Source organism: Megascapheus bottae, chromosome X (assembly GCF_031878675.1).
Source record: "Megascapheus bottae isolate mThoBot1 chromosome X, mThoBot2.hap1, whole genome shotgun sequence".
NCBI lineage: Eukaryota > Metazoa > Chordata > Mammalia > Rodentia > Geomyidae > Megascapheus > Megascapheus bottae.
Genome location: NC_143547.1, coordinates 74974749 through 74991073, shown reverse-complemented (window position 1 = coordinate 74991073; position 16325 = coordinate 74974749). Strand labels below are relative to the sequence as shown.

General features: G+C 39.6%; 2 protein-coding genes across 2 annotated transcripts in view; one reads left to right on the top strand and one right to left on the bottom strand.

Moving 5' to 3' along the window:
• Positions 1 to 16325, top strand: part of Trpc5 (transient receptor potential cation channel subfamily C member 5) — a 175798-nt gene that overhangs the window by 140382 nt on the left and 19091 nt on the right. The window lies entirely within an intron of this gene.
• Positions 114 to 11358, bottom strand: Trpc5os (TRPC5 opposite strand). Its single transcript, XM_090326751.1, has 4 exons — positions 11207 to 11358; positions 5435 to 5555; positions 3737 to 3825; positions 114 to 2248 (listed from the first exon to the last, which is right to left on the bottom strand). Exon 4 carries the CDS (start codon positions 2234 to 2236, stop codon positions 1925 to 1927), a length of 312 nt encoding a protein of 103 aa, XP_090182877.1. The 5' UTR covers positions 2237 to 2248; positions 3737 to 3825; positions 5435 to 5555; positions 11207 to 11358; the 3' UTR covers positions 114 to 1924.

Genomic DNA, 16325 nt, shown 5'->3' with positions numbered 1-16325 from the left:
GGTTGCTTGCTCCAGCTCTTAAAGATATTCTTTTTTTTTGTTGTTTTGGTTTTTTTTGTTTTAGTTTTTTTAAATTTTTTTTAAAGTTTTTTAGTTTTTTAAGTTTTTTTTGTTGTTGTTGTTGTTTTGGGTTTTTTTTTGCCAGTTCTGGGCCTTGAACTCAGGGCCTGAACACTGTCCTTGGGCTTTCTCAAGGCCAGAGCTCTACGGCTTGAGCCTCAGCACCACTTCTGGCTTTTTTTCTATGTATGTGGGACCGAAAAATTGAACCCGAATATTTGTACATGCACAAAGGCAAGCACTCTACCACTAGGCCAAACTCCCGGTCCTTATCTTACTTCTTAAAATTCTTATCATTCTTAAGTCTGTCTAAATAGCAAATGTAATTTGTAAAATGTCTATTTCTTAGCAAAGGGTTACATCTTAACTTCTAAATATGTAAAAGTGACACAAATCCTACTAAAAATGATGATTCAGGTCAAAAGAGGCTCAGCAGGTCTACCTACAACAAGACTGCAACATCTCTCATCTTTGACACCCAAGCACTTTACACCATTTTACAAGTTCAGACTTGTTCAAGTCTAGTAGCTCTTAAAGTCATCTAGACATTTCTCTTAATGCTGTTCTGATGGCCTGTGGATGTTAGCATGATGGCCATTTTCTCTCAAGAGCTCTGTATCTTAGAGCTCTACTTGGATTGAAAAGCTATCCTTCAATATCTATCATGGCTGAAGCACACCAGGTCTATAATGACTAGTGCTCTGCATTCTATTTGGACACAACATTATAACCAATTTTCTTAACTCTCTGAATAATTTCCCATAACAAACTGTCCACCCAATGGTATCCATTTCCCTTAGTTATTGCCCATCCCATGACATATAAAGGCCATATCTTAAGAAACAGTCCATACTATTTGTCCATGGATTTGGCAGAACTGTTGCATAGCTAATTTTCCACATGGAAGTGAGAGGACGCTCTGGAACAGAATCGATGTTATCTGTGAGTTTCCTGTATATTCATTTCTCTGTTCAAGTGAGAGAGTGCTCCAAAGGTTATATTTCCTCTCAATATATTTGAAGAATATGTGTCTAAATACTAGTTTCTTCATATTCATTATTAGGGTACCTTCTCAATAGTAAATATTAGTAGACCAAGACTGTAAGAGTCCTCTTTGATTTAAACTCAGTTACATCCAATAAGAAACTTTTTTCCATTTTCCCTCCTGAAACATCATCTGTAGGTTTATATGCAAAGTGGTTTGCCTTTCCATTGGTGACTAGTCACTGCAGGGCTTGTTCCAGCCATCCTCTTTTCTCTTATTCATCCTCTCTTTTACATATTTGGACATATTACCATTCTCCATTAAGCAACCAATGTTTCAAAGCAATTTCAAGGTGGATCAGCATTTACAGGAACTGTCCACTGGGACCTACTGGTGTTAGCATTGTCCAAGGTTACAGGTATTTAGCTTAACTCTAACCTGGAGGATTTCCCCTTTCTAAGCCCTGTTTATTATAGAACATGTCCTGAGATAAAATAGCACTCATCAGTTGTTCACCCTGTTGATAGTGAGGGAAGATTCTTGGCTTGGGTCATCAAGACTCTTAAGAGGACAAGCAGAAGGAAAGGCAAAACCATAACACTGAACTCTTTACAAAAATTTAAAATAGAAATTTAAAATAGAAAAATTGTCATTGCTAGAAAAATTAAAACCTTAGCCAATAAACTTTCAGTAATAAAAGTACAGTTTAAAAATGCAATGATTGTTAAGTAATGCACCTTTTATCTGGCAAATATAATGTAACCCTTAAAAAATTTAAAAAACTGCTTACAAGAAAATGCGTATTGCTAATGTGTAGAAAAACCAGCAGATAATTGAAATAAGCTTGGCCCTCCCATGTTGGAGGCCATCAATGGGCACTTACGGAGTGACCATTTCATCATCGCTACTTAACAGGTGGTCGGCTTCTAACATTGCTTCATCGATATCAATGACGAGATCTTCATCTTCATTTAGTGAAAGTATTGACTCTAGATCAGAGAGATCCCCGAGATCGGGTAGTGACATATCATCAGAATGAACTGAACTTGTTTCGCTCTCTGACATTGGAATTGGATTAGGAACTTGATGTTCCTGCGAAATAAGCTGCAGAAGCTCTTCAGCGATTCTTAGCAGCTGGGCTACGCATTCAATAAGTCCACTGACAAGCTCGGGAATTGACCTGGCCTCCATTGCTCTTTTTACCTGATGACAGTAAAATAGACATATAGATTACTACCCATGATCCTCATTCTGTCCTACAGATTCTACCCACAGAATACCCTACTGAGAATTGTGCTTAAAGCTAAAAGGAGATTTCTAGCTATTATTCTTAATCCTTTAGTCACTGCAATGAACACTGAATTTCTTGTGATCTTAATCCTTTTGGTGAAAGAAGTGTCAATAAAATATCTTTGTATATCTGTTGTAAGACAGTATATATCCATTCAACATTTGAACTCTTTCTTAGCATCTTTATCTCACTGTAACTTATGTCCTTATGTCTGAAGCCTTGAGCTCAGGGACAGTGCCCAGGAGCAAGCCCCATGACTGACCAAAAAAAAAAAAAAGAAAAAAAAAGAAAAAAAATCCATTCATTGAAACTCCCAATTACCCAAATTATGAGGACTTATTCTTGTGAAATAAACTGCAATAGCTCTTCAACCATTTTTATTAATCGGGTGTAAAATCAAGGACTCCACTTAAGTAGTACATGAATTGAAAGCTATAGTAAATAGCAATAGAAATCTGTGGGGTGGCAATGGTTATTTATGGTTAGTTTGTATGATAAATGAGGATGCTGATTTGATTATGCTGGTCCTGAATGAGAATAGTGGTCCTATCGAGGTTTATGATGTTTGTAGAGTGCATGGTAAGTAAAACCTCACATTCTATGTCTTTTGCCAAATTTTGAATAGCTCTATTTGTAATACTAGTTCCTTGACTGTTTCTCTTACTGCTCACCTATATTTAGCAGTTCTTCAACCTATATCTAAAGCCATGGTTATAATATTTTTATCTATAATTCTTGTGGACTCTACATACCTGTTTTTAACTTGACTACTAATATACTAGTATACCTCTATAAGGCAATATGCTTTGTCTTTAAAGTTCAAGTATTTGAGCTGCTCATGATAGCCCACTGCTGCTTTCCCAAGCACTGGGGAGGCTAGGAAGGAAAATTTACAAGTTCAAGACCAATCTAGGTTACAGAGTAAGCTCCAGGTCTGCCTGGGCAATGTAGTAAGACTTTGTCTCAAAGAAATAATCTAAGAATAAGCCTCAACATTATCTATCTGCCATTAATTGTCTTACCACATTTTTTTTGGCCAGTCCCGGGGCTTGAATTAGGGCCTAAGAACTGTCCTTACGCTTTCTCGAGGCCAAAGCTCTACCACTTGAACCACAGAACCACTTACAGATTTTTTTTTTCTGTATGTGGTACCAACGAGTCAAACCTAGGTCTTTGTGCATGATAGGCAAGCACTCTACCACTAGGTCAAACTCCCAGCCTTGTCTTACCACTTCCCAGCCTTGCCTTACCACTTCTACCATTAAAAATGAATAGTAAGAATGCAGGAAGTTCTTAGCAATTTTCCGTATCTTGGGTGGCTTATTGACTTGCTACATTTATAGCTTTTCCATTCTTTCTACTTTGCTTTCTAGAAGAACTACAATTTATGCTAATATTACCTGAGGCTTCTCGTGTGCTTTCACTCCTGGGCCAGGGAAGTTTTTATTATCCTCAAATGAGTTGAGCTGGTTGAGTTGTAGACAAGCACCTAGACAGAAAAGTCAAGAGTCAAGTATGGTCTCCAGGGCTAGGAGCATAACCTAGTGGCAGTTCAGTGGTATGGCATACATGAATCCCTGGTTTTCATTCCTTGGTATCACATACACAGAAAAAGCTGGAATTGGTGCTATGGCTCAAATGGTGGAGAGCTAGCTTTGAGAAAGTTTAAGGATAGAGCCCAGGCCCTGAGTTCAAGCCCCCATGACCCAGAAAAAAAAAAAAAAAAGTAGCTCAGAGAGACAGTGGGGGAAGCGATTGTGTTTATCCTTTGGATAGTTAGAATTTTGCAAACACAACTAATGAAAAGCCACTATTTTTCTTTTCTTTTTTTGGCCAGTTCTGGGCTTGAGCCTTAGCACCACTTCCAGCTTTTTTTTTTTTTTTTTTTATGTATGTGGTATCAAGGAATCAAACCCCAGTCTTCATGCATGCTAGGCAAACACTCTACCACTAGGCCAATCTCCCTGCCCCTTCATTTTTCTTTTTACCTAGAGTCTTACACTTTTATTTTGCACTGCTTCTAACTGGAAATCTGGCAATGTGTGTTTACCAGTAGAATAGAATAGGAGGAAAGAATTCAAATCCTCTGAATTTATGTTTATAGTTGATAACCTTTTCTTCATCAGACAAAGTAAATTGGTTCATATCCAAGGGGAACAGAGCCAGTTATGTAGGAGAGATTAAAATATGCCTTTGGTGAATGCAGGCAACCGTTTTCTACTTATAAACATGGTATTCTTTTTCATAATGCTCCCTTCACTAGTTGTGCAGTACCATTTCAATATAAGCCTTCAATCTGGACTTAAAAAATAGAACACCTCTCTGCATAGCTAAGTTCTCATTGTCCTCCCTAACCTATGAAGAGACATCAAGAAAACTTTATCCCCAAAGGGCAAATTTTATCATTTTAACATGGCAGGAACATCTCTGGAAGGATACCAAGAAAAAAATAAATAGGATTCAACCTTCAAACTACTTTTTTCAAAGCTTCCAATTTTTGCCAAAAAAAAAAAAAAACCTGTGCAATACAGCACTTGCCTGTTATAGGAATTGACATTTAAAATCCTCTGAACCATCTTTAATTTATCAAGAAAAGAGAATTGTACAGCTGAAGAGCTAAACATGGCACCTTCTTGAAAATATACACCAAAAAAATTCAAAACAGAAACTGAGTAGGAAATGTCCTTATGGCAAATTTCAACCAAGTTCCACAGAATTTTCTTTCCTTCTCCAAATTTGTTCATTGCTGCAGAGATTGGCAGACTCTTGCTTACCCTTCACAAACGAGTCACTATAGGAAAACAACTAGTTTTGAAAACATCTTTTAGTTATTTTCCTAGAGAGAATCATAAAAATTTCTCAAAACATTTGTCCAAGCACCCCATCTTTTCTCGGGGGAATGTGAACAGGCCCTATCCTGGGAAGTTGGTTCCCTAGAAGCCCCATGTTTGTTGGATGCTCGGGAATTAAAGTCTCTTTGGGAAGAGAGTAAAATGATGCTAATAATTATAAGGTAGGATATGGTATATCAAGCAGACCCGTACTCAAATTCAAATTCTGAACACTTTTTGGAAACAAACCCTTAAAGTGTAGGTTACCTGCCAAGATCACACAGCTGGTTTAGAAAGGATGGAGAGTTGATTGTTCACGTTCTCAGCACTCTGAGCAGTTTCTGCTCTCCGCAGCTTGTTTTCTAAAGCTATAAACACCTCCAAATCACTAGAAGAATAAGAGCCAGGATTATGATAGCAATAAGAACACCATAAACCATGAGAAGTGACTAACCAGTTGGATCAAAAGCTGGAAATCACCTGGAAGACAATTATTACCTTCATCTGAACAGGATTGTTGTCCCCAGAGTACACCTACAGTTAGAAAACCATATTGCGAAGAAATGTGGCACTGTGTCTCAAGTGGTAGAATGCTAGTCTTGAGCTGAAGGGGTCAGGGGTAGTGCCCAGACCCTATGACTGACATAAACAAACAAACAAACAAACAAACAAATAAATAAATACAGCAATAAGACCAGGTGTAGTGGGGTATTCCTACCTATTCAGGAGACTGAGCTCTGGGGATCTCAGTTCAGGCACTAAAGATAAAGACCATGACTCTTCTCTCCAATTAACCACTAAACAACCAGAAGTGGTGCTGTGGCTCAAGTGGTAGAGCTCTAGCCTTGAGAAAGTCCAAGGACAGTGCTCAGGCCCTGAGCTCAAGCCCAGGACTGGAAAAAAAAAAAAAAAAAAAAAAGCAATTTCACACCTGAGATCTACCCAAAAGATTACAAATCTGGCCCAGCATGGTGGCTCAGGGCTGTATTCCTAGCTACCCAGGAAGCTGAAATCTGAGGATAAAAGTTCAAAGCCAACTGGGCACAAAAGGACCTGAGACTCCAATTAACAGGAAGTGGGGCCTGGCTGAAGAGGGAGAACAGTAGACTTGAGCTGAAGAGCTCAGGGACAGTGCCCAGGCCCAGAGTTCAAGCCACATGGCCCATGGAAACAAACAAACAAAAACAAAACAAAGATTACAAACCAGGATACAGTAAAGCCACCATAACCATATTCACTGCAGCAATAATCACCAGATATACACAGTATAATTTTACTCCTTTTATTAGAAATAATATTGTTTTATTTCAAATGGTATGAAAATGGACACAAATGTATTAACGAAAAGATGGTATATTTAGGGGAGAATTCAAGCAGTTTAATTCCCTCCAACAAAGTAAGTCAGGTATGGAGGGCGGGGGAGGGGAGGGGAAACAGAAGAGGGTTATGAGGGTTATGAGGAGAAACTGGGAGAGACAAAGGGAAAAGGGGGGGTGGGAAGTTTGGTGTAGAAATCAGTGAAATAGCTGAATGTTAATTCACTTTTGCCACCAGCCTCAGTATACATCCCTTAAAAAACTACAATCAATATATATATATATATATATATATATATGTATGTATGTATATTTCACTAAATTGTACTAGATAAACCCAAGATGGGCACTGCTTAGGTAATTTTAAAAGAACCAGGCCGGGTTTAATTAGGCTCTAATTAGACCGAAATAAGCCTTAAACCAAGAATAACTAAACTAGGCTTAGGAATTACTGGAGTTTAAATGGGACAGTTGGAGTTAACTGGAGCATAACTGGAGTTAAATTGGATTAGACCTAGCTAGGGCTTAATTAATTTTTTGGCAGCCAGTCCTGGGGCTTGAACTCAGGGCCTGGGCACTGTTCTTGGGGCTTCCTAAAAGCCACAGCACCACTTCTGGCCTTTTTTTGTGTATATAATACCAAGGAATCAAACCTAGGGCTTCATGCATGCCAGGCAAATGGTCTACAACTAAGCTATCCAGCCTTCAAATTTCGTTTTTTTTAATATATATATTTTTACTGTAATTAATAGAAGGGTTACATTATATTCATCAGATAGAAGGTACATTACTTCACAAATACTGATACCCTTTCTCATGTCCTGTTTCCCATTTCCCTCCCCTCTGCCCCCTCACAACTTGATTCCCCCCTTCCCTTTCCTATTTCAAATAACCAACTAAGCATATATAAAATATATCAGATAACAAGGTGAAATATTTTAACATTATGAGATAACCAAGGGACAGTAAAAAGAGATGAGAGATAACATAGTACATTAAGGGCAATAATCACTCATTATATGGCTTTTGTTTCTATATCCTGGAGGTCCTTACATTTAGTGTCATACTATATGGCCTTATGTACTCAAATTTCTTTTAATTGTTTTTAAGTAGAGTACAAAGGAGTTACCATTCAACAAAGCAATTTGTAAATAAAACACTCATTTTTTAAAACATTTATTAACATTAAATCATATATTATATCATATTATATCATATTTAAAATGTCATGTTTAATGAACAAGCATGCAAGAAGGGATTCTCTATAATGCAACACATTTTGCTCAATGCTACCCCTGTCATCATCTTCCCCCATCCTTAGGCCTCAGGGTTTTTTTTGTTTTTTTTTGAGGGGGGGGCCAGTCCTGGGCTTGGGTTCAGGGCCTAAGCCCTTTCTCAAAGCTAGAGATTTACCACTTCAGCCTCAACATCACTTCTGGCTTTTTTTCTATGTATGTGGTACCAGGTAATCGAACCTGGGTCTTCATGCATGCTAGGCAAGCACTCTAAACTCCCGGCCCCAGGCTTCAGTTTTTTAAGTCTCACCACTTAATTCAGCCAGCCCTGAACTCGCTATGTAATCTTCAGTGTCCTATCTTTTAAAAACCGAATCATCATAAAGTAGTATGTAATATTTAAATAGACACATACAATGTACTTTGATAAAATTCACTCCATTTATATTTCTTTTTCTTTTTCTTTTTTTTTTTTTTTTTTTTTTGCCAATCCTGGGCTTGAGCTCAGGGCCTGAGCACTGTCCTTGGACTTTCTCAAGGCTAGAGCTCTACCACTTGAGCCTCAGCACCACTTCTGGCTTTTTTCTATGTATGTGGTACCGAGGAATCGAACCAGGGTTTTCATGCATGCTAGGCAAGCACTTTAACCACTAGGCCAAACTCCCAGCCCCTATATTTCTTTTTGTTTCTTTCATTTTTTTTTTTTTTTTTTTTTGTCAGTTAAGGGGCTTTTCAGCTGAATTCTAGCACAGAGTGAATTTAGCCACAGTGTTTTTTCTGGTGGCTAATTGGAGATCAAGAGTCTTTAAAGTGGCGCTGGTGCTCAAGGCGGAGAGGGCTGTAGCCATCCACAGAGACCAGGCCAAGTTCAAGTCGCATAACTGACAAAAAAAATAACTGGGACTTAGTCCCAGTCAAAGGGTTATTTTCAAGCACATTTAGCCTTAGATCAAGTAAACTAGGCTTGGGAATTACCGGAGTTTAAATGGGACAGTTGGAGTTAACTGGAGCATAACTGGAGTTAAACTGGATTAGACCTAGCTAGGACTAGGAATGGCTTTGAGGGGCCAGAGTTGGCCTAGTAGTTTGGCCTAGCATCCGAGAAGACCGGGGTTTGATTCCTTACTACCACATACATAGAAAAAAGCCAGAAATGTTGCTGAAGCTCTTACCTCCAATTAACTTTTTTTTTGGGGGGGGGGGGACTTGAACTCAGGGTCTGGGCACTGTCCTTTGGCTTTCTCAAGGCTAGATTTACCACTTGAGCCTAAGCACCCCTTCCGACTTTTTCTGTGTATATGGTAGTGAGGAGTAGAACCTAGGGTTTTGTGCATGCTAGGCAAGCACTCTACCATTAGGCCAAACTCGCGGCCCCAATTAACTTCTTAAATTAAAAAAAAAAAAAAATTTATATATATATATATATATCTATATATATCCTGTAAGTAAAGCTCTGGTTCAAGTGATAAAGTACCATCTTTGAAAAAAGGAAGAGTAGGAACAATGTCAGGACCCTGTTCATGCCACAGGCCTAGTCCCCCACCCCCCCCACCCCCCAAAGAGAGGTTCATCATAGATCACCCCCCACCGCCGGACACAAACTCACTTCAGGGGATATTTGGTTGGAGTTGGAGAGTTGTTTGTCACAACTGGGTGGGAGGGAGGAGGACAAATAGTGTGTAAAGACCAGAAAACCATTTTTTCTTAATAATTCCCAAGACCTCTTTCCTTAAAATTCACATAAACAAATAAAATATAACAGAAGACCTTCCGCAAAGTTTGTGTTAAAATAGATAAGATGGGAGGTGTTCAAGGGAAGACTGGACAGTACCTTGTGGAGAAGAGGATCAGCTCCCAAGCGGCACATGCAACCTGCTACAGGTACAGGCAACCTGCTAGAGGACCAGGATGTGGGATGTGGGATGTGGGCGTGGCCTTCTACGCCAGCCCTTGCCACTCCCTTGGCTCTGAATTGCAATTGGCCACAGCAAACAAACAAGCAAAAATATCCCTCATGTAGATCTGATGCTATTGGCTAGCTAGTCGGGAGGCTGATACCTGAAACTCAGCCTTGGCGCGTAGTTTCTTTCTTTCTTCCTTTCTTTTTTGCCAGTCCTGGGACTTGAACTCAGGACCTGGGCACTGCCCTTGGACACGTTTTTGCTCAAGACTAGTACTCTACCATTTGAGCCACAGTGCCACTCCGGACTTTTTCTATATATGCGGTTCCTGGGAATCGAACCTAGGACTTCATGCACTAGGCCAGAGTCCCTGTCCCTTCCCGGCATGAAAAGTTCTTGAGACACTTATCCCTAATTAAGCATGAAAAAAACAGAAGTAGAGCTGTGGCTCAAGTAGTAGAGTGCTAAACTTGAGTAACAGAGCTCAAGAATTGCGCCTGCGGGGAGGGAAATGGGTACCAAGACATGTGAAAGGGTATCAATGTATGTGAATTAATGCACCTTCTATCTGGCAAACATCATGTAACCCTTTTACTACTAATTACAATAAAAAAAATAGAAAAAAATAAAAAAAAAAAAAGAATTGCGCCTGGACCAGGACTTTAAGGCCCACGATTGGAACACAAACACTCACAAACACACCATTTATATACAGCAAGATGGTTCATGGGGTAACTAGAAAGACAACTACTCTTGCAGATGTTTTCTCTTATAATACAACCATCCTGGCAATGTCAAGGACTGGAAAGAAAAACACCATTGGTATTTTTGTGTATGTGGATGTGGTATCTGCCCATAGATGCTACGAGATTATTTTTTCCTATTAAACATTATATTCATTCATTTTCCTCCCTTCCTATTCTGAATACAAAAGATTGGAGGCAGGAGTAATGCAACACTCTACCTTTGGTTTGCAAACAATCTCTAAACTACACCTATCATATCCATGTTTTTCCTTCGTACTGCTGCTGTCCAGAAACCTCCTATACTAACCCAGCAGATGCTAAATTTATAGTAACCAACTTGTTCTAGTTTCTGGTACCGAGTACCAGAAACTAGAGTACCACTCTACCACTAGGCCAAACTCCCGGCCAAATATTGTCAACTCTATTTCCAAAATATTTCCTTTACCATCATCATCTTTGGTACTGCAGTGCTCTCCATCTTGTAATCTAATTCAAGTCTCAATGGCTTCTCAGACAAGAGTTATAAGAAACCCCAGGTTAGTCGTTTTGACCCCAGCCATTCTATCACCCAATGTCATTCCTGTGGAATTTGTCTTCCATGCTGAAGGGAGTCCTCGTTCTGAAACACAAATTTATTCAAACATAGGTAATCATCTATCCATCCATATAGAATTTATGCAGTCTGAATCCTTAAGAACAGTATCACAAAGATGTGGAGCCTTCTCACTTAAGAACTTCAGAGTATAATTAAAAATTAGCATTATGACCACAAAATATCAAGTAATTATATGAGCTGTTAAGTCAAAGGTAAAGCTACATACAACGAAAGCCATCACCATACCCTTGAGAATGCAGGAATTCAGTTTTTCACTCGTAGCTTCCCATTTTCTCATTTCATCAGAGAAATAGACGGCAGCCCCAGTAAAGGCAGTGAAGTACTGCTGTGAAACCCCGGGTGGTACAGAGTAGTTATAACCTTGATAGTCATCTGTAACAAAATCAGCCAAAAGTTACATTCTGCACCAAAGAAGATAGCTTTATAAAGAATTCACTCACTCCCTAAGGCTGCTGGGTCTTACCACGAGTTCCACTGTGTTCTCAACTCCTGTTGCAACAACCTGTGGGTTTTCCATGCTAACTCTGTGAACAAGCTGAGAATTTGCTTGAGCATGATGTTTATATCATTCAACAGGAAGTTGGTATCTTGTTTTCAATGGCAGTTTTTCTTGTGATGTTGCCTTTTCTATTTTATTTGTGTTTGATGGGGAGGTTTGTTCTGGGCTCTGTTAACAACACATTGAAACATTTCATTTATTTCACAAAGACCTTGCTTTGTGTGCTGCTGCTTTTCAGGTGGCAAGTGAGGTAAAGAAGGTCTTGTTATGTAACCTATGCTTACCTAAAACTCATTCCTTCTGTTTCAGACTCCTTAATGTTGGGATTCTAGATGGGAAACACCTGCCTAAGACCTTGCTTCAAAAATTCATTTCAACTACCTTCCAGGTTGAAAGCACACATACTGCAAACAGGCATCCCTTTACTGTTTGCTTCTGTGCGTGTTATTTATTTAGGTGCTGGGGATCAAATAGGGAACCTTTTACATCCTTATATATGTGTTCTAAGACTGGGATGCACCCATAGGCCCCTTCTATTGTTTAATAGAAGTTATTCTTTCCTTCTCCCTAAATCTGGGAGATATAAACCATGGTAACTGCCTTAAAGATATTTAGCCTCTAATCAGGGAAACTAACCAAGCACAACTAAGAACAGTTTTTTGTTGTTGGCTTGGTTTTTAATTTTCTGTAGTTGCTACAGGCGCCTGGAGAATGGAAGGTGAACATAAACTGCAGTCTTTAGTAAAATGTCACTTTTCAAAAATTGGAATCAGAGTCCATTCAAAAACAACATAGAAGAAGGATTGAGGGTGGGGGGTGGTTGCTGGTCCTGGTCCTGTGCACTGTCTCTTTGAGTTTCTTATGCTCAAGGCTAGCATGCATGTTTGTCCTTTTGTCCTTCCTTCTTTCTCTCTTTTTCTTTCTCTTTTGGTAGTTTATTGGAGATAATAGTCTCACAGACTTTCCTGCTCTAGGTGGCTTCTAACAAATCCTCAGGTTAGTGTCCTTAGTAGTTATGATTACCATAATGAGCCACTGGCACCCAGTAAGAAGAATTTTTGTGTGTGTGAGGGTCATGGGGCTTAAACTCGGCCTAGGCACTGTCCTTGAGCTCTTCATTCAGCACAAGGCTACCCCTCCCCACCTCTGCCTAGGCATTGTCTCTGAGCTCCTCAGCTCAAAGCTTACCACCCTACCCTGGAGCCAAGCCCCACTTCCTGTTTTCAAGAAGGAATTTTTTTTTGTAAGTCACAAACTGCAGGCTGGTGATCTTTCTCTGCCTGCCCACTGGTCATGTAATTTGTGTGTGTATGCCCAGTCTGGGGTTTGGACTTCGGATCTGGACACTGTTAATTACTGTTTTTGACCAAGGCTAGCCCTCTACCACTTGATTCAAAGCTCCATTTCTGGTTTTTTGGGTTGTTAATTGGAAGTAAGATTCTCAGGGACTTTCCTGTCTGGGATGGCTTCAAACTACAATCCTCACAGCTCAGCCTCCGGAGTAGCTATAATAGAGATGAACCTTGAGCAAAAAGGACAGAGACAGCACCCAAGCCCTGAGTCTAGGATCCACAGCCGGCACCACAATGTTCCCTCCTCACCCCCCAAAAAAAGAACATGAAAGAAAAACAATGAATAAAGATAAGTACATGGTCAAGATGTCAATAAGTCATTATTTTATTTTATTTTTTTTTTTTGCCAGTCCTGGGCTTGAACTCAGGGCCTGAGCACTGTCCTTGGACTTTCTCAAGGCTAGAGCTCTACCACTTGAACCTCAGCACCACTTCCGGCTTTTTTCTATGTATGTGGTACCAAGGAATCGAACCCGGGTCTTCGTGCATGCTAGGCAAGCACTTTAACCACTAGGCCAAACTCCCGGCCCTCAATAAGTCATTATTACTAAAAGGGCCAGGAGTTTGGCCTAGTGTTAGTGTGCTTGCCCAGCATGCATGAAGACCCAGGTTGGATTTCTCAGTACCACATACATAGAAAAAGCCAGAAGTGGTGCTTTGGCTCAAGTGGTAGAGCTCTAGCCTTGAGGAAAACCCAAAGACAATGCTTGCTTCCAATGCAGAGGCCCTAGGCTCCATCCATGGAAGATCCCCTGGGGGACAATTACTAATAAGCCTAGTCCTAGGAAAGAAGGAGAAAGAACAGAGGTTTCCAATTTATTTAAACCAAAACCAGAGAGGTCTCAGTGGTCAAATATTCAGAAGAAATAATCAATCCCTTGGGATTCCAGCTCATTTGATTCTTTCTCCTTCTGGATGAACAATGATCTGTTGAGTTTACTTTTCTTTTTTCCTTTTTTTTCTACTGTTAATATATGGTTTTCATATCTTTTTCTTTATTTTTATTGTAATTAATAGAAGGGTTACATTATATTCACCAGATAAAAGGTGCATAACTTCACAAACAATGATACTCTTTCTCATGACATGGTCCCCATTTCCCTCCCCTTCCCCCCCCTGACTTATCTTCATTTCTCCCCTTCCCTATCCAATTTCATGGAGTTTCTTCCCTCAGCTGGCTTTGAACCATGATCCTCAGATCTCAGTCTCCCAAATAGCTACTCACCTGGAGCTGGCTTTAAAATACACACTTGTTTATAACCAGGCTATCTTTGGAAGAGTTAACACAGAATAATGATAGTTGGGCCCATTTCTATGTATAGCCATTCACTGAATGAGCAAGAAGAGATTCTTGAAAGATCACCACATGTTTTCAGACTGAGAAAGCCCTTACCTCCCATCTTGCCATAACATGTAACTGCTTTTTCTTCATCTTCACCTACCCACTTTTGAGTAGAGGACTCATTCTCATCTCTCAAATTTTCTACATCTCAAAAGGGAGGAAAGAAAGAAAATGTTGATAGGTGGAAATTCTCCATTTTCAACCCCACTGATTTCTATTAGAAACATAAAAGACTGCTAATCAGAGAACAAAAGGCTTTTACAGCTAGGGATTGGTTCTGCAAACCACCCCCACACCAAAATCATCAGATGCTCAAGTCTCTCATATAGTCGCATTGTATTTGTGATTCTCCTGTATATTTTATACTTTATCCCTAAATGACTTAGAACACCAGTACTATGTAAATTCTATATAAATAGTTTTATGCTGTATTGCGTGGGGAATGACACAGATGTAAAAACATTTTTTTTTTTTTGTGCTGGTCTGGGGGCTTGAACTCAGGGCCTGGGCACTGTCCTGAGCTTTTTGCTCAAGGCTGTTTCTCTAAGACTTGAGGGGTGGCTTTACTTCCAATATTCTCTGGAGTGCTTAACTGGAGATAAGGATCTCCAAGGCATATTTGGCCTAAAGAAATATTTATTTTTTAATTTTTTTTTTATTTTTTTGCCAGTCCTGGGCTTGAGCTCAGGGCCTGAGCACTGTCCTTGGACTTTCTCAAGGCTAGAGCTCTACCACTTGAGCCTCAGCACCACTTCCGGCTTTTTTCTATGTATGTGGTAACGAGGAATCGAACCCAGGTCTTCATGCATGCTAGGCAAGCACTTTAACCAATAGGCCAAATTCCCGGCCCAGAAATATTTTGATCCTAGGTTGGCCAGATGTAAGGAAGCCAAGGCCCAATTGTATTACTTTGCAAACTTTTGAATAGCAAGATGGAGTTAAGATGACCTTTCTTTCAGACCCTCCCATTGCATTTTATGTACATAGTCAAAAATTTAAATCACCTGAAAACTAGTTAGGTAATTATATTATCAACTTGTTGAACTCTTTTCTTACTGAGAGCTCTGTGGCCCAAAACAAAGATTGACTGAAGAAGGGGGATTAAGAAAAACTTGTCAGCTGGGCACTGGTGGCTCACATCTGTAATCCTAGCTAGTCCTTTAACCAGCTACTATAATATACTCACTCCAACTTGTTCGAGATATTTTCGAGCTTCTCTTACTGTACCACCACATCCTACATCTGTAATTCAACTTCAGTGCCTTTTGCCAAAGCAGTAATTGCTATGGGCATTCCAATCATTGTGGCAAGGTCAGTGGGTAAGTTATTAGGAATTTTAGATTTCATCACTGTGCATTGGGGTACACACCAATTACTGGGAAGTCTGAAGCAAGAGAATCACAAGTTTGAGGCCAACTTGGGCTACACAGCAAAACTTTTACTTAAAAAAAAAAAAAAAAAAAAAAAAAAAGGGACAAAAAAGAAAAAGAAATTCTGGAGTTACTTGTTCCACGGATTGTCAAACAATGTACTATTTCAGAGGTTAGTATGGGAATCAGATAGATTGGAGTTCCAGGCCTGGCTCTCCTACTTAAAAAGAAATGTCATTGGAGCTCAGTCCCATGGTGTGTAAAATGGACATGATACTGTTATCTGCTTACAAGGTTGTGTTAAGATAATACATATGAAAATCCGTTGTGGGGCTGGGAGTTTGGCCTAGTGGTCAAAGTGCTTGCCTAGCATGCACTAAGGCCCGGGTTCGATTCCTTGGTACCACATACATAGAAAATAAGCCAGAAGTGGTGCTGAGGCTCAAGTGGTAGAGCTCTAACCTTGAGAAAGTCCAAGGACAATGCTCAGGCCCTGAGCTCAAGGCCAGGACTGGCAAAAAAAAAAAAAAAAAAAGAAAAAAAAAAAAAAAAGAAAAGCCGTTGCAATGTCTAAAACATTATAACAACTCAATCTATGATAAACTGCCTATGTGAAGAGTTGTTTACTAAGCACAATTCACACACACACACACACACAAGCACACACACAAGCACAAACCCAAGAGGATAAAATCGTTGTAATAGTAAAAAACATACGACACCCTAATAAAAATATAGCTTCTTTACATGTAAATCTGACTCTGGGTAAAATCTATTTGTG